This window comes from Sapajus apella, unplaced genomic scaffold (genome assembly GCF_009761245.1).
Source record: "Sapajus apella isolate SASKATOON/1434 unplaced genomic scaffold, GSC_monkey_1.0 scaffold22, whole genome shotgun sequence".
NCBI classification, from domain to species: Eukaryota; Metazoa; Chordata; class Mammalia; order Primates; family Cebidae; genus Sapajus; species Sapajus apella.
The window spans coordinates 25,019,699-25,041,175 of record NW_022436962.1 but is presented as its reverse complement, the minus strand read 5'-3'; the positions used below and the strand labels follow the sequence as shown (position 1 = coordinate 25,041,175).

The 21,477-nt window shown below is 37.3% G+C and overlaps 2 protein-coding genes across 17 annotated transcripts in view; one reads left to right on the top strand and one right to left on the bottom strand.

The window, feature by feature from the left end:
* AIDA (axin interactor, dorsalization associated) overlaps positions 1 to 15,758 on the top strand; it is a 39,713-nt gene extending 23,955 nt beyond the window's left edge. The window contains exons 7-10 of the mRNA XM_032289335.1: positions 8,140 to 8,262; positions 10,577 to 10,699; positions 13,682 to 13,799; positions 13,935 to 15,758. Of these exons, the coding sequence (XP_032145226.1) occupies positions 8,140 to 8,262; positions 10,577 to 10,699; positions 13,682 to 13,799; positions 13,935 to 14,031 (461 nt within the window). The 3' untranslated portion in view covers positions 14,032 to 15,758. The remainder of the gene's footprint in view (positions 1 to 8,139; positions 8,263 to 10,576; positions 10,700 to 13,681; positions 13,800 to 13,934) is intronic.
* The window catches only part of MIA3 (MIA SH3 domain ER export factor 3), an 80,321-nt gene continuing 65,470 nt past the window's right edge, over positions 6,627 to 21,477 (bottom strand). For 8 of the 16 annotated variants that reach the window (XM_032289316.1, XM_032289317.1, XM_032289320.1 and 5 more), the window contains 3 exons: positions 19,976 to 20,126; positions 18,576 to 18,846; positions 18,018 to 18,510 (listed from right to left, as the gene is read on the bottom strand). In XM_032289316.1, coding sequence (XP_032145207.1) covers positions 18,369 to 18,510; positions 18,576 to 18,846; positions 19,976 to 20,126 — 564 coding nt within the window. In that variant the 3' untranslated portion in view covers positions 18,018 to 18,368. Of the gene's footprint in view, positions 6,968 to 8,593; positions 8,704 to 18,017; positions 18,847 to 19,975; positions 20,127 to 21,477 lie in introns of those variants that run through there. The other 8 variants (XM_032289318.1, XM_032289315.1, XM_032289319.1 and 5 more) reach the window with 4 other exon arrangements.

The window sequence follows — 21,477 nt, the reverse complement described above, 5'->3', positions numbered from 1 at the left end:
TTCTACTGCCAGATTTTCAAGACACATTTCATTTGTTATCTACCATCTACCAAATATTGTAGCCAGTTTGAGCAGTATTGTTATCTTAAATTGTGTTAAAAATTATCCCAAAATAATGCAAAGCGTTATCAAGTATATCGTTTTTATTTTGGCAGCACAAAGAAATATGTGCTCAAAAAATATTTGGATGACAGAGAAAATCAGATATGTACCAGATATGCAAATTTAATTATAAGTATGATAAATTAAAAACAGTGAAAACTAGCAATGCCTATATTATCATAGGTGTATATTTTATCATATGTATATATTATCTGTTGAGTTTGCATTTTAGACACCTGATTGAACTCTGTCCTAAAAATGTGGATAAAATATTATGTACTCCTTGTTCATGATGTTTAATTTTCAAAGCACCTAGTCAACGTAAGGACTGAACTCTCACTGAAGTACCAATGCCTGTGACAAGCATCTATAAAATATCATATAAAAAGTCAAACAACCAAAACAGAGATATAGACCAATGGAACAGAACAGAGGCCATGGAGGCAACACCACACATCTACAACCGTCTGATCTTTGACAAACCTGACAAAAACAAGCAATGGGGAAAGGATTCCCTGTTTAATTAATGGTGTTGGGAAACCTGGTTAGCCATATGCAGAAAGCAGAAACTGGACCCCTTCCTGACACCTTACACTAAAATTAACTCCAGATGGATTAAACGCTTAAACATAAGACCTAACACCATAAAAACCTTAGAAGAAAACCTAGGCAAAACCATTCAGGACATAGGCATAGGCAAGGACTTCATGACTAAAACACCAAAAGCATTGGCAACAAAAGCCAAAATAGACAAATGGAACTTAATTAAACTCCAGAGCTTCTATACGGCAAAAGAAACAATCATTAGAGTAAACCGGCAATCAACAGAATGGGAAAAAATTTTTGCAATCTTCCTATTGACAAAGGGCTAATATCCAGAATCTACGAAGAACTAAAACAGGTTTACAAACAAGCAAACAAACCCATCCAAAAGTGGGTGAAGGATATGAACACTTTTCAAAAGAAGACATATATGAGACCAATAAACATATGAAAAAATGCTTATCATCACTGATTATTAGAGAAATTTAAATCAAAACCACATTGAGATACCACCGAATAGCAGTTAGAATGGCATTCATTAAAAAATCTGGAGACAACAGATGCTGGAGAGGATGTGGAGAAATAGGAACACTTTTACACTGTTGGTGGGAGCGTAAATTAGTTCAACCATTGTTAAAGACAGTGTTGGGATTCCTCAAGGACCTAGAAATAGAAATTCCATTTGACCCAGTAATCCCATTACTGGGTATATATCCAAAGGATTATAAATCGTTCTATTATAAAGACACATGCACAGGTATGTTCATAGCGGCACTGTTTACAACAGCAAAGACCTGGAACCAACCCAAATGCCCATTGATGATAGACTGGATAAAGCAAATGTGGCACATATACACCATGGAATACCATGCAGCCATGAAAAATAATGAGTTTGTGTCCTTTGTAGGGACATGGATGAACCTGGAAACCATCATTCTCAGCAAACTGACACAAGAACAGAAAATCAAACACCGCATGTTCTCATGCATACGCGAGTGTTGAACAATGAGAACACAGGGACACAGGAAGGGAAGCATCACACACAGGGATCTGTTGGTTGGGGCCAAGGGAGGGACAGCAGTGGGTAGGGAGGTCAGGGAGGGATAACATGGGGAGAAATGCCAGATGTAGGTGACAGGGGGGATGGAGGCAGCAAACCACATTGCCACGTGTGTACCTATGCAGCAATCCTGCATGATTGCACATGTACCCCAGAACCTAAAATACGATAAAAAAAAGAATAAATGAAAAAAAAAAAAAGAATGCTTGGTTATATCTTTGGTTATAACCAAAAGCTACAAATAATCTAAATATATATCAATAAGGTAGTCATTAAATAAGTTATGAACCTTCATGAATATACTACATGAAAATGATTACATACAAATACATTTATATTGTATTATTGTTAAAAATAAAGATTGAAAAACCAGATTAAAAAGTCAAACTTAATAGTCAAATTTAAATCACAATGTTTTCAGAAGATACAATCATTAGTAATTTGCGGAGAAGGCATTGCCTCTTTAACGTTCAGGTCTGGGCGATGATATCCTCCTATTTTAGAACAAAGACCATCATGCCATTTGCCCTTTTGGACCAAAAGAAAAATTTTCCTTTAGATGTGGTGTGTGATGTAAACAATAGCAATTTTTTTTAAAAGCAGAAATAATAAGACAAAAAAGGAAATGATAGCCTTCCTCTTCTCAATGTGAAGACAGGGTCTTAAAGGATTTCACAGACTTCAAGTGCCTTCTATGTAACCCCAGACTCCTGATCCATTCATAGTCTGATTCTCCATAATCTCCATTGTCCAGAGTGTCTTTAGCCACACACACAGAACTAGTCCGTGTGAGAAGATCCTATTCCTTGCTAGGATCTCCATTTTTATCAGCTTTCTCTTGGAACAGAGAAGTTGTAAGTGAGGGCCCACAGATGCTCCTCAGCTTTTCTCTGTACCAGCTGTAGGAGGGAGAGTGGTACTGATTGCTGGGCACCTTGGTGGTCATCTGGGGATTCACATGGCCAGCATGGACAGAGAGGACTTGCTTGCACAGTCACCTCCTCCCCACGGTGGCAGTGGCTATAACACACTCTTCCTAGAGCCTGCCCTGTTGCTAGATTAGACACTTGTACAGTTTTCAAAACATTCTCTTTATTTTCTTTTTTTCAAGATGGAGTCTCGCCCTGTTGTTCAGGCTGGAGTGTGGTGGCACAATTTCAGCTCACTGGCAACTTCTGCCTCCTGGGTTTAAGCAATTCTCCTGCCTCAGCCTCCCGAGTAGCTTCGATTACAGGCACGCACCACCATGCCGGCTAATTTTTGTATTTTTAGTAGAGACAGAGTTTCACCAAGCTGGCCAGGCTGATCTCAAACTTACCTTTCCAGTTCACTCAAGAATGGTGGCTTAACAGAGCCACCATGTCCAGCCAATTTTCAAAACATTCTTGAGTGAACTGGTCTTTGTTGAACAAACGTAGCCATTTCTGTGATGCCTAGAACCTCTTTTTATTTTATTGGTGAGAATTTTGACAGCAGCACCTCAGTAAAGAAAGCCATGACAGTGCTGGAGTTTTCTGTTGTTGGACCCCACAGTGCACATGGCAGGGCATTTTTTCAGAGGTGCACATGAGGACAGGGCATTCAATCCAACTTGGCCTTTGCTTGTTTGGGGCCTTCACAGCAGAAAAAGTTTTCTTGATTTCACCATTATTTATAGCCTACAAATGCTATAGCATGTCATTTACTGGTAAAATTTGAAGACTCAGTGAGAAGCTATTTTTTTTTTTCAGGCAATTTGTCACAAAACCTCTTAGGATATGAAAAGTCATCTCTGTGTCTACTTATTGTGCTGTTTGGGTATCAGCCTTTTAAATTTCTTGTCCAAAAAAATGTAATTTCACATGCAGGCATTCTGAGATCCTTGCCCACTGTGTGACTTTTCTTTCTCCCGGCATTAAGTTCTGCTATTAAGTAGTTTGCTTTTTGAGCCTTTTTTTAACTGAACATAACTTACCAAAAAAAAAAAAAAAAAAAAAAAAGCTTTACTCTATTTTAAGTGGCCACTAGGATCTCAAAATAATCAGTTTCTTTACTTATCAGTGGCTGTGACTTGTAGTTAAGTGATTTTTTTCAGTTTTGTTGGATCCTTCACTGCATTAATAAATTGTTTTCACTGATGATGCAACTTGAAAATTATCCATCCAGGTACAACCTTATTAATAAGTAGTTCTCATCATTAAATGGACTTTTTTGTGTTCCCCAGTGCATTAGTGCAGTGAAATGATTCAGAAGCTTGAAATTCGTTGTTTTTATCTAGAGAGAATTGTCTCTATGCCTAGGATTAGAATCTTCCTCTCCTAGCTTGTACCACTTTAGAAATCACATTGAATTGAAAAATTTCCTCCAGTTTTCTTTGATACAAGTAGAGCATGTTTGCTCCAGCTGGTGGTGTATAAGGGAAGTTTGGGGCAGGTAAATCTGAAGAGGCTGACATTAGACTGCTATATAGAGCTCATCAGCTACCAGTGGCTTCCCCTGTCTCCTATAAAAAAAAAAAATGGACCAAATCAAGTGAACATAATCTTTCTGCTTACTGCCATATGAGGCTTAAAGACCTATGATAAAATTGCTGTAGGGGCTGCAGTCTCTTTCCATCACTGTCAATATGCATTGCCCAGTGTACCAAGCCCATTGCAGGGGCTACAAATGGTATAGTATTGTCCTAGTATTTTATTGTCTTTAGTGCATATTTTAAGGCAGTGCATTGATAGAAATCACTCCCTTGCATGGAGCTCCTAGTGGCAGCTCAAGGACATCCTGGGATTCCACAGAACCCATGTTGAGAAATCTTGATTTAGACAGTGGTAACCATACAGAGCTTTTCATATTTAGAAGTGTGAGGTAGAAGTAATGCATCCCCTCCCCAAAGACGTCTACATCCTAATCCTCAGAATCTGTGCATATGTTTGTTACATTACTTGGCAGCAGAGACTTTGCACATGTGATTATGTCAAGGATCTTGAGATGGGGAGGCTATCCTGCAGCTCCTGTTTAGGTTCTATGGACAATTTAAAAATGACCAAATGGGGTGTGGTGTTTAAAAGCATGGACTCTGGTGCCAAACTGATGTATGATTGTAGGCAGATTACTTAACTTTTCTGTGTCTTAGTTTTCACTTCTGAAAAAATGGGACTAACATTAGCACCTATGTTATGGGGTTTTGGGGAGGATTAAATGAGTTAGTACATGTAAAGGATTAGAACAGTGCCTGGCACATCCTAACATGTTCTATAAAAGTTAGCTGTTTATTATTTATGCAGCTTTTCCATATGGAAGAACATTTATTATTTCTGATCCTTGCTTTAGATATAACAGCAAACGATCTAGCTGGAAACACACAGCTTTTTGTGGATCATATATGATTTCTTTTCTTACTCCAGTTACAGTCTTCAAGTTTTATAAATGTAGTTACTTATTCTCATATTACTCTGTACAGTGAATACATTCATTCTTCTTTTAGAAATCTTGCTTTTAATGCATTGCCTTGATTTCTAATTACTGTGTGGTTTTATCTTTGATACACGAATATGTTAACTTTCTCCTCTAACCCAGGAATGGTATAGTATTTTATCCTAGTATTTTATCTTCTTTCATGCATATTATATAAGGCAGTGCACTGATAGATGTTTTCAGGCTACATGTTTTCTAGAGCATGATAACCTCTAGAGCGGTAAAATTCGTTTATTCAACAAAATATTTCTGAAATGAAGATCTCTTTATTACTAGTGCAAACAATACAAAAATGAACAGTTATTCGTACCCATCTTTCAGGATCTCACCATGTAAGACAAAGCCAAAAAAAGGACACCATGATGGTTAGAGGTGGACACAGTACATTATGAGTAAACAAAAAAAGGGCTGAGGGAGTTTAGCAAAGGTAATCTAGCTAGAACTGAGACTCAAAAGGAGTGCAGGAGTTGACGAGGCAGAGATATAGCACATTAGAAACTACTGAAAAATATACTTTTCTATATTATCTGTCATCTTAATTATATAACTCCAGCTGTTCGTTAGTAAGGATCAAACTGAACCTTCATAATTGAGTGAAATGTTTTATGTTCTACCCTGAATTAGGGAAGAACTGAGTATTTTTTCGGCTTGGAATCACTGCCTCCATATTACATTATTAGAAATATATTTAGTAGTTAGATTAAACCTTATTATAGTCTCAGGCAAAAAAAAAGTTGTTTGTTGGTAAGAAAGAAAGAAATGTCAGCTTCATCATTTCAACTAAATATCTAGACAATTACAGGTTATGAAACTGATTCACCTAAAAGTAGAAGAATTTTTAATGTTTACTTGGGAGAAAATAGTCTATCATAAAAAGAACTTCTCTCTTGTCTGTCAGAAACCACCATAATCAAAGTCAAAATGACAAAGAACTAATATCTTTTATATGTAAAGAAAATTTTAAGTTATGACCACAAAGACTCCAAACACATTCAAAAATTGGGCAAAAAACATGAACAGATAGTACACACACACATACACACACCTCAAGATATACAAATAGCCCTTAAACATATTAAAAGATACTCAACTTCACGTATGATGAAAGACACACAAATTAAAACTACTGTTGCTGAGGGAGTAGGGAAATGGACTCATTCATCACTGGTGGGAATAGAAAATGGTAATAGTCCCTTTAAAGGAGAGTTCAGCAACAGCTCAACAGAAACAAAAATAGACAATTTTTCTTAGTTTAGCAATCCTGTTCCTAGGAATTTACTCTGAAGGTTCACCTCCAATAATATGGAAACAATTTAAAAAAAAATACTTGCATATATACAGGGTTCTCTATTGAGGTATTTTTGGTGATAGTAATATATTAGAAACAACCTCAGTGCCATACGAAAATTGGCTGAATAAGTAGTCAATATATGGAATATTACAGAAAGTAATTAGGAAAATCTCCACGAACTATTGAGTGATTTTTTTTTTCAGAATATATTGTTAAATCAACAAGATACATATATCAGGGTAATTAACATTAGCGGATTAAGGAGAAAAATCTCATCTTCTCAATAGATGCAGAAAATGTTTTCAATTACATTCTAATTTCATTCATGATTTTAAACATTTCTTACCAGACCAAGGATAGAACATCTTTAATCTGATAAAAGGTAACTATAATGACATTTAGAGCCTCAGTCATATTTAGTGATAAAATGGAAAACTTACCTTTTCAGATCAGGAACAAAACAAGGGTGTCTACTATTATCTCCTTTCCTCAACAGTGCTTTAGAAGTTCTGGCCAGTGTACTAGTATAAGAAAAAGAAATAAAATCTAAAAATTAGGGGGGGAAACCTGTCTCTTTATTTGCAGATGTTATGAATATGTATTTCGAACATACAAGAAAACTTGTAGATAAGTCATTAGTATTAATAAGAGAGTAGGGTTCCTTAGTATAAAATCTGTACATAAAAATCACTTCTTCCCCCAGCAGAGATATTATTAAAAAATTAATCCTATCTCTAAGCAATAAGTGCTTAATGAAATATTATAATGTCTATGATAGTATCAGAAAATATCAAGTACCTTATAATAAACCCAACAAAAGTATAAGACTTTTGTGAAGAAAAGAGTAAAATCTATTGAGAAAATTAAGAAATCTTTAAAAAGTTGGTAGATCAGAAGAAGCAATTTCTAAAGATGTGATTCTTTCTAAAATTGATCTGAACTTCACTGCAATTCCAACAGGTGATTTTTTTGTTTTTCTTTTTTTGCCTCAATGCTGATAAGGAAAAGAATGGGAAATTAGACTGTACAATTATTCAATTAAATACACAATTATTGAGTTGCGAATTATTTTCTCCATCAGTAGTAACTAGTAGCAAATGCCTGTAGTCTCAGCTACTCTGGAAGCTGAGGTGGGAGGATTGCTTGAACCTGGGAGGTCGAGACCGCAGTGAGCTGTGATTATGCCACTGCACCCCAGCCTTGGTGACAGAGTGAGACCCTGTGTCAAAAAACAAAGTAACTAAAGGATTTGTTGATCAACTCTGGTGTTATATTTCTCAAACATTATAATAATAAAGCAAATATTTTAAAAGTTTTTTTCTTTGTTCTACCACTTCATATTGAGATGCAAAGTATATTATATAAATGAATATATCCAAAGTATATGCATATGTATATGAGTTATTAATTATGTGGTAATTTATAATTGGGCTTCCTAGAGTGACTTGAATTTCTGACAAGCTTGAATAATTTCTGGTTTAATGGTGACTGTGAGACATGGAAGTGCAGATTTCTCTTGTGTGTTAATAAATATTTGAAAAGAGTAATGCCAAGTGTTTGGGAGTTTGGGAACCAAGATAATGCCTGGCTAGGTACTAAGTCAGTTACGAGCAACACTGTATCTTCTCTGTGTTTGTTAAAATGTTTACTCTGAAATGACGTGGAGCTTTTATTGCATTTTCTCTGTTGCTAGGTACTTTATTACCAAGGTTGCCATCGGAACCAGGAATGACATTACTCACTATCAGAATTGAGAAAATTGGTTTGAAAGATGCTGGGCAGTGCATCGATCCCTATATTACAGTTAGTGTAAAAGGTAAGTAACTCTGTTTACTTCTTTTTTCCTCTGGTGAATTTTATAATGCTCATTTGGGACCGTTTTTTTGGTGGTAGGGCAGGGAGTCTCATATGTGTGACAACTCATTTTAGGCAAAGTCCCTGGAAGAGATCATCACTTCTTCACTGAATACTTCTGAGATATTTACTTATTTTCTTATTTATAACTTACATTCAGTTTTGCTTTTGAGTTTTTCTTTGTGTATATCTTTTTGTTCTTAAGATTCTGTCTAGGGTTTTGGCTAGACATACACATCGTCTTCAACAGCAGACTCATTCTTTAGGATACAGGTTAACAGAATGTTTCTCACCTTCCAAAGGTGTGTAGGTTTGTTTGCAAAGCCCAGTGTTCTGTTACCCCTTTCCTCCTGCATTAGGCCCTCTCCTTCCTGTTCAAGAGAGAGTTCTGCATCGGAGAGTCCTGCAGAGGTGCATGAGAGTCAGGCCTTAAGTAACTCATCAGTGAAGACAGGGAGCTAGAACAGATCCATAGCATTCGTGCTCTGAGTGTAATCCCGTGGAGCGTTCAACAAGTGAAGTGCTTCTTATCATTCACCATGTCACTGTGGTTAGGAAGCATGATTATTCTTAGGATTTTTTTTTTTTCTCCTATCCAGTGTGGCAGTTCATTATTTCTTAAAAACAACCTTTTCACTCTTTCAGAGGGAAACCACATTGGTTGAATTCTTTCGTTGTTGCCATTCATACTTTATTTATAAGGTACTTAACAGTCTTTTAAAAATAATTACTGGATAATTGAGAATGAAGTTGTCATACTTCTATCCAGAAACATCTGCACAGCTAATCCAAGGGGCTTACTTTAATCTGTAATTTGAGACCAGTAAAGAAACAGATAGGAGCTGAAATCAAATGAAGAGAAATTTTGTCAGTCATAAAAATAAATTCAGTTTCAAAACTTCATTAGTACCAATTAAAATAAAAAGGAACTGAGCCGCAGAGAGGGATTATTATTCACTAATGCTGTGAAACTTTTACTTCTGATGTTATCAGTTATCAAATATACAGCCTGCTGGAAAGTATATATATTCTACATTAAAGTTTGATAGGTCATTTACAGAACTGCTTATCTCATTCAGGAATGTACACTGTAAAACAAAGATATTTAATGATAGTGTAATAGCTGTTAAGTTACCTTTGCATATATGTTGAACTAAAATATGTTTTTGTAAATATCTTTTAAGAACTGAAACAATCAAATGTACTATATTGTTTTAAGGTCTCTAAGACAGATCTGTTGAATAACACATAAACACTTGAGTAGTCATTAAATGAGTCCATGTTGAATTTGATTAAACTGGAAGATTCCTGGATCCAGGAAATTAAAACCATACACAATAACTTAGCGTTTTGTCTAGTTGGTATAAAACAGGTTATGTTATAACAAATATAACAAGAATTTAGATAATATGTAAAAATGTATTCATTAATGGAAGGGTTTCATTGGCAATTCTCACGTCCGTTTTTGGTCCTTTGACTTGAATACAGCAGGGGGATTCTGATAATGTTAGATATAAAGGCCTTTCCAAACCATGCACTTGATCAAGTTTGGAAATTAGGGGTAGAGGTCCCATTGAGGCATATTATTTACATTTTAAGTTTTTATTGCAGACAAAAATATAGTGGCCTATTTCCTAAGGAAAACAAAGAGTTATCATCCCTATAAAGTTCTTCCCTATAAAGATCAAATTTTATGTTGTACAAGCTTTCTTTTGTACCTGATTGAGACAGGCTTCCTCCTTCCCACTGCAAAGTCACCCATCCCTCAGCCCCTCCAGCGCCTCTGTGGTCCCCAGCAACTCTTCAGGTACCTGCTCACGCCAAATGGGAATTTCTGTTAGCCCAAGAATTTCCTCTCCACTTTCTCCAGGCATCCCTAGGAAATGCACCCTCTGTAGTTCGCAGGGCTTTTTTTTTTTTTTTTTGAGACAGAGTTTTGCTCCTGTTACCCAGGCTGAAGTGCAATGGTAAGATCTTGGCTCACTGCAACCTCTACCTCCCAGATTCAAGCAATTCTCCTGCCTCAGCCTCCCAAGTAGCTGGGATTACAGGCGTGCGTGCCACTATGCCTGGCTAATTTTTTTGTATTTTTAGTAGAGACAGGGTTTCACTACATTGGTCAGGCTGGTCTTGAACTCCTGACCTCAAGTGATCCACCCATCTTGGCCTCCCAGAGTGCTGTGATTACAGGCATGAGCCACTGCGCCCTACCTAGTTTGCAGTTTTCAAGTCTGCATATTTGAATGTTCCTAAAGAGAAACTTATTTTCTTTTTAGATCTGAATGGCATAGACTTAACTCCTGTGCAAGATACTCCTGTGGCTTCAAGAAAAGAAGACACATACGTTCATTTTAATGTGGACATTGAGCTCCAGAAGCATGTTGAAAAATTAACCAAAGGTTTGTAATCTTAACTAATAATTGGCTTCTTTATGGACAGAATTCTCATCTTATTTGTGTTTGTATGTATGGTGGACCTAGCATAGTTAGTATCTGGCAAAAGCAAATGTCACATAGTGTTTATTGATTTCAATAAAATATACGTATTTTTTAAATGTGAGAATTAGGAATTGTGTTATCTACTTGTCTGGTAACACTGTTATGTAGTAAAACAATCTTTAATAATAGAATTTTATTGTCTTTACCAAGAAAACAAAGTTTTTCACACATTAAAGGTCTGGGAGAAGCAGGAGTTCCCTAAGGCTCCCTGATGATTAAGTGTTGAGTATTTCTAGTATTTGGTAGAATGATAATTTGACTTGCAGTTAATTGTTAGGAAATAGGAAAGGACACAAATTTCTGAAATAGTGAGATTACATTTCCAAGAGCAGCTCTTAGGATTAAATACTTCCCCATGCTTTTCACCCAGTGAGAATTTCAGTGTTCCCCAAAGAGGTGGCTTCAGAATCCCTTTATCACCTGAGGGTTCAGTTGCAGTTTCTGAAATTTTCAAGCTCTGTAGGATATACAAGTGCCTTTTGAAATGACTGCCTCAGCTTCTGAAATATTTGATATTTCACTTCTCAAGTCTGGTTCTGCTGCCTCCTCTGTTCCTCCACTAAAAGACCTTTCAGTGCTTTTGTTACAACAGTGGTCCTCAGAATATGACCCCTGGGAGAGAGCAGCAGCAGCACTTGGAACCTTGTTAGGTGCCAACCCCAGACCGCCTGAATCCAAAACCGTGGGAACTGGCCTAGCACTCTGTTTTAGGATGCCCTCTAGGTGATTCCGACATACACCAAAGTTCCAGATGGCTGTGTTAGCAGACTGTGTATGTAGGAGTGCTTATTAAATATTGTTGAAGAAATTTCAGTTATGAGTATGTCTTCTGAACAAAACTATTGATTTGTTTCATTTCTTTAACTCCATTGCTTTAGAAATGTTTGTGATGTGGAGGGGAGAAGGTGAAGTGTTTCATGGGCTAACTTTTCTGTTTTATTACACTGCATTCTTTCTTAATGGCTGACTCACCAGATAGTAAAAGTAGAACTAGATTCAGAATTTGACTCTATTCAATTTTCTCTAGCTTCAAACTTACTGTTTACAGTTACTGTAGTTCTAACTGATATTAGTGTTAATGAACATACTTTCATGTTTACAAACATTTTAACTTAATCTTCCCAGGATATTCTTATTTCATATTTTGTTTTTTCTTATAAATAGCATGATGAGGGACACAGGAAATATATTATTCACAGGTGATGCAGATAAATAATTTAACTTCCTCAAAATGATGGTAATATATTTGAACTTTAGCATTGTTTTCAAACATGACTATCTTCACATTATTCAGACCTCAAGACACAACCATGAGGAGGAGATGGGTCTCCTAGCTGAAAAGACTCTGCTATCTTAAAAATCTCTGAGGTTTTCTAATGACGAAATGCCTCTGTGATTCTTGTGGGAGGGAGAAGAGAAGCCACCATTTGTAGAAATGACAAGGTCACGCAACTAGGGAAGAGATGTTACCAGTAACCTAACTTGTAATCCTTTCGAGCGTGTTGGGAGTGGATGGCTGAATATGCCCATCTCTCCCTCACCCACATCCCGGTGTCTCCTGAGCGATTGGTTTTGCTTTCCCTCCTTGTCATGTGACATGCTCCATTTGGACCCAAGTGCCAGTGCTGTACATACATTTCTGAACATTGCTCAACTTCTAGTGACTTGTGAGTTTTGTCATCAGTGAAAGTATTGAATGTTTGTTGTCTTTGAAAGCCAAGCTCCTGCACTCCTCTGGTTAAGGCAGTGTTTAGAAGTAGTCAGTAAAGAGTGAGACTGATTTCCTTCCTTCATTTTTCATGCCTTCTTTAGAAATTCATTTTTCTTGGCCACATTGATGAGGCAACTTATTTCTCTCTTTTTAGCTTTTTTCTGCAGGATTGGGGGAAGAGTTTATCTGTTGGACTTTGGGGACATAGAACTGTCTAAATTTTTTTTTTTTTTGAGACAGTGTCTCACTCTGTCACACAGGCTGGGGCACAGTGGCACGATCATGGCTTACTGCAGCCTTGATCTCTCCAGGCTCAGGTAATCCTCCCGAGTAGCTGGGACTACAGGCACACACCACCAAGACCGGCTATTTTAAAAAATTTTTTGTAGAGGTTGGGGTCTTACCATGTTGCCCAGGCTAGTTTCAAACTCCTGGGCTCAAGTGATCTGCCCACCTTGGCGTCCCAAAGTGCTGGGATTACAGGCATAAGCCACCACGCCAGGCCAGAACTGTCTGAATTCTCATTATCACTTGCTCATCGGAGGAGAGGGGCAGAATAAATAGACTTGCTCTTTGAACCTTTGTCTTCCACAGCACTGTCTTAACACAAACATGCAATTCCAGGAAAAACATCAGAACAGTGCTTTGAATACTGAAAAAGTTATTAAGGAAAGAGATAACATTTTACGCTGAACCAGCATGTGATTTATGTTGTTTGAATTCCAAAATACCCCCATGATTGAAGTTTTGAGTTTTTGCTTTGGGGTAAGGGAAATGATTCAAGCTTAATTTTTTTTAGGAACTCTTTTAAATGCATTTTCTACCTAAGGAGTTTCTATGGGTGTTGTAGTATCTTTGTTCTTCTATGGTATTTCATGTTTTATAGCAGCTTGTGATTCTCCCTGTGTACATAGCTGTTATACATGCTTGAGGCAGTCTAGCTAAAGAAGTTTTGCTATAGTTTGTAGAATTGGATGATAAGGAGACATGTCACTCTACTCAGATACAGAAGAGTTTGGGGTGACAACCATATTAAGTTATTGTCAAATCATTGAGACTGGCACAAGTTGCTTTATTAAATTATGCCAGCCGTAGCTTTTCAGATGCTTCTGGTGATCAAAGAAAATGAATTGACACACCAGTGGTTTATGTGACTTGTTTTAATTCCTTAGGTGCAGCTATCTTCTTTGAATTCAAACACTACAAGCCTAAAAAACGGTTTACCAGCACCAAGTGTTTTGCTTTCATGGAGATGGATGAAATTAAACCTGGGCCAATTGTAATAGAACTGTAAGTGATGTGCATGTAGAATTAGTACTAATGTGATGGTGACTAGTTTATCTTTCTTCTTAATCCCCCATATCCAGTATTTAACCCTGGAATAATTTAGTATTTTAAACAATGGTCTTTCTGTTGTAATTACAGATACAAGAAACCCACTGACTTTAAAAGAAAGAAATTGCAATTATTGACCAAGAAACCACTTTATCTTCATCTACATCAAACTTTGCATAAGGAATGATCCTGACATGAAGAACTTCTGTGAATTTTACCATTCAGTAGAAACCATCATAGCTCTGTGTAGCATGTTCACCCTTCAACAGGCAGGAAGCAAGCCGTACCCAGACCAGTAGGCCGGAGGGAGTCCTTTGCAAACCTGTACCACAGAATCAAAGTCCAGCACATCACTGATGTATAAGACTCCTTTGGATACAGGTCTATTATAGATTTTGAAACATGTTTTTACTTTTATATTAATTGTGCAATTAATAGTCTATTTTCTAATTTACCACTACTCCTACCCTGCTTCCTGGAACAATACTGTTGTAGGATGTGCTCATCTTCAGACTTAATACAGCAATAAGAATGTGCTAGAGTTTACACATCTGTTCACTTTTGCTCCAATATGCTCTTTTGATTTAACTTCAAGCTTTGGGTTGATGTGGGTAAGATAGTGTCATACTGCTTTGAGAGGAATTGGACCAGTTCTGCTGCCTAAGAAGGTCTGTCTGGATATTTATAGGCTGCTCCTCCGAAGTGGCCTAAATTCACCCTGATCTGATAGTTTTTCCTGCTTAGAAAGTGTGCCTTGGCCAGATCAGTATCCCATAAGGGAGTGTTCCCTAGGTTGTAGCTGTGATTGTTTCCAGATGACCAGATTGTTTTTCCGAAAGTGAGCATATTTTTAGTCATGTTGATTAGCCGTTCTTCTACATCACATTATTACTCTTTCTGATGATGATTCTAGGGTTAACATTGGAACCATCTCAACAGAATTACAAATTTTTAGACGGGTTTACAATATCTTCTAAATAATGTAATCTAAAAATAATTGAGTCAGATGCTAACGAGATACTGCAGGCGTAACTGCTGTTTTTCTGACAACTGATTGTGAAACCTTAAAACCTCTTCTTATAGTGAGGAGCATGCAAAATCTGGAAAGATATTCTATTTTTTTTATATAGGTAGATAGGATCGCCATTTATTTCCTATTCAGATATACTGACATTCATCCATATGAAAATATGCAGGTCATTAGCTTACTATAATTTGACTATTTACTTTTGACTTAATGGGGCATAAAGAAAACTTTCATAGTACACATGAGGTGGATATTTGATACACAGAACATTAAGATTTGTGGTGGGCTTTCTGTGGGTTAGATGTAAAGCCCGCATATTTTAATATTCACTATTTTAAATGAGCAGTGCATGAGGGGAATGCAGTGTCAGTACTTGGCCTATTTTTAAACTAGTGTAATCACCCTAGTCATACCATTCAGTATGTTTGCTTTTTAAAATAAGTAACCACAATTAAGTTGTTTTAGCCCTTGCACTTCAAGAGATCTAGTCTTTACTTTCAGTTGTCTGTTAGGTCCATTCTGTTTACTAGATGGATGTTAATAAAAACTACGTGAGCCTGAAAGAATTCTCGGCCAAATTTCGTCTTGTCTCTCATCTTGGTTCGATTAATTCCAAATCCTAAAATGATTCAGTCCACAATAGCTCTAGGGGATGAAGAATTTGCCTTACTTTGTTCACTTAGTTCTTAAGACTGTGAGTTGTCAAACCCTAGACTGTAAGCTCTTCAAGGAGCAAGAAGCGCATTTTCTCCATGTCATGTAATTTTTCTAAGGTGCTTGGCAGCACTCTGTACCCTGTGGAGTACTCAGTACCTTTTGTTTGATGTTGCTGACAAGACCTAAAAAACAGTCCCTTAAAAATACACATTAAAATGTAGCAAAAACGATGTATTATTTTTTCTCTTTTCTCATAAACCATAAGATATGTATATCAAAGTGATAATTTATATGAAGCATCTGCTATCCTTCACATAAGTATGGTTTATATGAACTACAAATACCTTTCATCAACATTAAAGAAGCTTAAATTTAACACTGTGTGATTAGCTTAACTTTAATTCAGCCCTGAATGTAACAAAAAAATGAGGGATCGTCTTGAAGTTGACACAGAATATACCACATCCCACAAATTATTTAAATTTAGTTTCCAATGAAAAAAATCGGCCACTGATGATATAACAACTATAGTAGAAATGTTTTTAGGCTGAATGTTACTGCTTCATCAATAAGTCAATTTTAGCAACTAAATCCAGACACAATTAGTTGGCAATGACTTCTGAAGGAGATGAAACTTTAGAGATGGAGAAGTTGACTGAGGGGTGATACTCCCTGTACCATCTGCATGTTGGCACCCTGCTTGGGCTTTGCTGTAGAAATGGTGCAATCGGATGTGAGAGGAAGCAATTATGGACTGGTTCACAACTTCTCAGATAAGCTACACTGGAATCTTTACAGTTTACCAATTCCTCAGTGATATCAGATACAGAAAAATCACCAAAAAAGGCTTTAGAGGGGGAAAAATAATTTTGAGCTTTAAAAATGGATTTAATTTACCTTTCCTACTTACCTTTCTAGATGGCATAATCTACATTTAAATGAGATTTAAAATTAGAAACTGGCCGGGCTCGATGGCTCACACCTGTAATCCCAGCACTTTGGGAGGCCAAGGTGGGCAGATCACCTGAGGTTGGGAGTTCGAGACTGGCCTGACCAACATGGAGAAACCCCATCTCTACTAAAAATACAAAAAAAATTAGCCGGGCGTGGTGGTGTATGCCTGTAAACCCAGCAGCTCAGGGGGCTGAGGCAGGGGAATCACTTGAACCTGGGATGCGGAGGCTGAGGTAAGCGAGATCATGCCATTGCACTCTAGCCTGAGCAACAAGAGCAAAACTTTGTCTAAAAAAAAAGTAATAATAGTTAGAAACTATTAACTTCAGCAGTGTTTTGTGTTCTAAAGAGATTGACAGATAAACTCAAAAGCTGTATTTGTGACCTAATCTTATTTTACATGGTCAAAGTGGCCTATGCCCTCTGTGGAGCTTTCCTCTTAATCTATTCCTGATATTAAATGAGAAGAAATACAGACTGAATTCTCTTTTCCTGAAGAATTCATATATTCCTTATGAACTGTGAAAGAGTTGCCTTCTTTCAAAGGTCCTTATCTTTCTAAACTATCTTTAGTCGTTTAGTATAAAGAGAAAATTTTGTTTCATGTCAAAGCTTTTGCTCCTTTATACAAGGTATTAATCGATTAAATATTGAAACAGTGACAAGTCATACTCTAAGTTTCAAAAATAATACATCATAGGGCTTTAAAGAAAGGAAGAATATAGCCTAGCAATTAAGGAAAGTATCTGCCTTTTATGAGTTTAAATCTAAATCTTAAACTCCTTAAAAGGAGTGCTATTACTATTGTAATTAAAATATCTGAAGAGTTCTTAGAAACATAGTTTTTAAAGAAACATTGTTTTAAAGACACTGTGTAGTAATGGATAAGACTTTTAAGTATGGTGCAATTCCAGATGATAGTTAATGATTTTTAAATGAAAGCACCAATGTTTAAATATTAATTTTGGAATCTGTCAGCCCTCCTTCCCCCCCAAAAAAAGAATTAATTTCAACCCTTGGTTGCTGACCTAGGGCATGTTGTAAGCCTCACAGCCCTACATCATTCTTTCTCATGGCATTATACTTTTCCAATCTTTTTATTATATTCCTTGAAAATCGGTGGCAAGGTATGGGAAAGATAAGAGACCGTACATTTAAAAATTTTTTAAAGATTTCAGTACTTTTATGACACATCATTTTCCCTTTTCTGTTGTGCACCCTTTCTACAGGAATGGTAAAAGCAATAGAATATCAGGTCAAACAACTCTTGCTACTAATGTAAACTCACTCTCTGAAAACCATCCTCAAATAGACAATGAGTGTCACAAAGCAAGCATGTGAATGCTACACAAGTGGGAACCCATTAACTTTTTTGAAATAAAAAGACATCACTTGTAGAGTTCACAGATGACTGAGGGGAGCAGCCGGAAGTGTGCTGCCAGCCACCATCTTCAGTCCTAGGAGACTGAGTTTACATGTTTTCCAAATGGCACAAGCCTCCTAACAGTCCAATGAATCAACAGACACTTGGGAAATATTAATAAACAACTTTTTATGAACTATTACTACAAAGAACTTCAGCAAGAGGGGAGAGAAAGTTTAGTGATCTTTTAGTAAACATTTTTAGCGTAACAGTCTTTGGGACCAGATAGCTTAAAAAAAGAAACAAAAATGCTTATAAACACCATTGCTCTGTATTCAGCTGGTGTACACTAAAAACAGGATGATGGAAATACATGTTCTTAAAGCATTTCCACAGGAAATGTTCATATTTTTCATGACATTCTAAATCATTTAGCAATTACAATGCTACATTAGCTAAAACACAAGTATTCTTTATTGCACATTTCAAAGTAGTAAGGATGCTATAGCTTAAAAGGTGATTTTTATTTAGGGAAGAAATGACATTTCTGAATTGTTTGGCTCAAAAATGCATACTGCCAAGGCAGCTTAGTTCTAACAACAGATCTTTTAAAATAAACTTGGATTTTGAAGCCAATGAAATCCTTTATTGTAATGAATAATGCAGTCCATTTTTTCTCCAATGAAACATCAGAGGTCATAGTTATGGGCTCTGCTTTAAAACCGGTGAACAGTCCTGACTAGTGCTCTGAGAGGCAGGAGGAGGCTCATCTCTAGAGCCTGGCGGCAGTAAGTCTCTGGAGGCAGGTGGTGGTGGGTAATCCTGGGGAACATGGGTTGGGGGTGGTAATCGGGTACCGGGAATAAAGTACTCTCTTGGGCCAAGAGGACCTAAAGGTCTAAATGGTGCGTGTCCTGGTAAAAATTCCCGAGGGTGGAGTGGCAGGTCCCGTTTTCCTGGTGCAAATTCTCTTAAGCCTAGTGGTGGACGCATACCAGGGCCTGGAAAACAAAAATTATGTCGAGTAAATTCCTAGGAACATAGCTAAATTAAGACAATGCCAGGTATGTTAATATATTCTGTCAACTTTTTTTTTTGGAGGCAGGGTCTTGCCTGTCAGCCAGGCTGGAGTGGAGTGAAGTGATCATGGCTCACTGTAGCCTCAATCTCCTGGGCTCAGTCGATCCTCCCCCCTCAGACTCTGAGTAGCTGTGATGATAGGTGCAAACCACCAAACCCAGCTAATTTTTGTTTTTTTTTTTTTTAAAGACAGGGTTTCACCATGTTGCCCAGGCGAGTCTCAAACTCCTAGGCTCAAGGGATCCACCTGCCTCAGCCTCCCAAAGTGCTGGAATTACAGGTGTGAGCTGCTGTGCCTGGCCTGCCATCTTTATCTTGAGATAGATTTGTACTTGGAAGTACTATATACCATAACAAGAAGACAGACTAAATATGGCTTCATTGCAACAAACATTTTGATAAATTCCATTGTTTACTACTGTATATTAAAAATTTATGTAGTAGCTCAACATATACCTAATACATGCCATAAAAATCAAGGTGCTTGCCCTGCTGGAAACGGTCTTCCAGCTTCATCTAATTAAATCAGCAGCATTCATTAGATAGCAGTTAAATTCTACCTTCTCTTTCATATCCCTCTCCTTTGTATTCCCCAAGGCAAGGGTGGAGGGTTTTATCTTTCCCTCTCTAATATTCTGTGACCCACTGCTTATGCTTCTGTTATGGGTGATTAGAAGCTTTATGTTGTAGATTGTGTATATCTGTGCCCTACAGGACATCTTAATTAGGGGATGTGTTTTATCTACCTTGCTATCCATTGCAGAACCTAGTACACAGCCAGAGATGTTCAAAAAACATGTGCTGAATATTTCTGGCTTACTATAAATAGCCCCTTTCCTTGTTCTATTAGAGACAATTATTGCCCATCTAATCACAGGACATCATGCAGCACCCTTTGTGTCTTAAGAAACTTGGGGAGAAGTTACAATGCACTCAGTCAGTTTCATCGCTGCATTGCAAAGCCCTGCAATTGCAGTTGTTTTGGCAAGGGAGAGAGAGAGAAGATGACTATGCTTTACAAGTTAATCACTACTGTTCAGATCATCTTACCAAAGGGTGGAGGAATTGGCCGAGGCCCGAAAGGTCCACAGAGCTGAGGTGGTGGCCCGTATCGAATGGGTGGTGGTACAGGGCCTCCCATGGGGGTGCTCATAAGAGGGACTCCTGGGAAAGGAGGGGGCCCTTTTGGAGTCATATTAACCTGCAGAGTAGAAGAATTGAAGTTTTGAAATACTCTGGTATGACAGACAAAAGTACCAACACCAGTAAAAACTAAAACCCAGTGAAGCAGATGTCAGGCACTTGTCCAAAGAGCAGAATTAGTGCAACAACTACCACTCTCATTTGTTCCCACGGACAGCTTGGAAAGGTTAAAAGTATGTCACAGGAGCGAACACTTTTGCTATAATCGTATTATTGCTTATATCTGCAAATGGAAGGGAAAGCAAATGTTATAAAGGGAAGTCATTCCTAATACTATTTCTAAGGCAGTCACTCCCTCTGCACATCCCTCCCATCAGAATAATTTCCATATTTAGAATGCAGAGAATGAAAGGAAATGAAAAATGCATTCTCTACCATGTAATAGCAATTATTCAGAGTACCAACAGGCCTTACATATGTTAACTCGAATTTTCCTATCTCTAAATCTCTAATAGGACCATCTTGTTCTAAATATACAGGAACACAGGCACAGAGAGTATTAGATAATTTACTGACAGTCACACAGCATGTAAGAAGCTGGGCTGGAATTCGATGCCAGATTTGACTCCAAGGCCATGTTCTTTCCACCTCTACTTCTCCTCTCTAACAAAGTAGTCTCTACTCTCTTTGAAGTCTTCTACTTCAAAGGGGTCTTGGGTCTTATCCAAGCTGCCCTCATATAAAAAGATTTCTCAAGAGAGGTGTATTCCTCGAGTCATGTGCTGGAACTCCAAAGTATGTTCCAAGAGAAACAATGTTATATACACAAATTACACAGGCACACTCTATTTGCCTTCATTCACAAGTAATACCGTCTACTATGAGATACTGACTAATCATTTCCTATGGGAAAGTGGTTTGGAAACGCAATCATTAAAATAAATGTACTTTGATTTCAATACAGAGAAGCATGATGAGGTATGATCAGAGGACTTACCAACCTTAACAGCTACACAAGTTACAAGAGAATACACTTATGTGAACACTGTTTAAGGACACTGCTGAGAACTGGCTCAGTGGGTAATTATAGACTTCCACTATTCAGTACTTCACGTCCAACAAACATTCTTCTGTTCTCAATCTGTAATTTCAGATCATTCAAAATAGGTTTTGCCTAGTATACAATTGGAGATAATCTTAAATAGCACATTTCCAAATGAAGACATAATAATGAATTACACAATTTACAATGAATTTACTTTGCATAAGAGCATTAAACACTGAAATACAGAAGAGTGGGGACTTTGCACTTTTGTTTAAGTTAATTACAGTTACAGCAAACGCTCTACACAGGTTAAATGTCTAACTAAACAGGAGAGAGGAGAAAAGGCCAACAAATCAGTCAGATT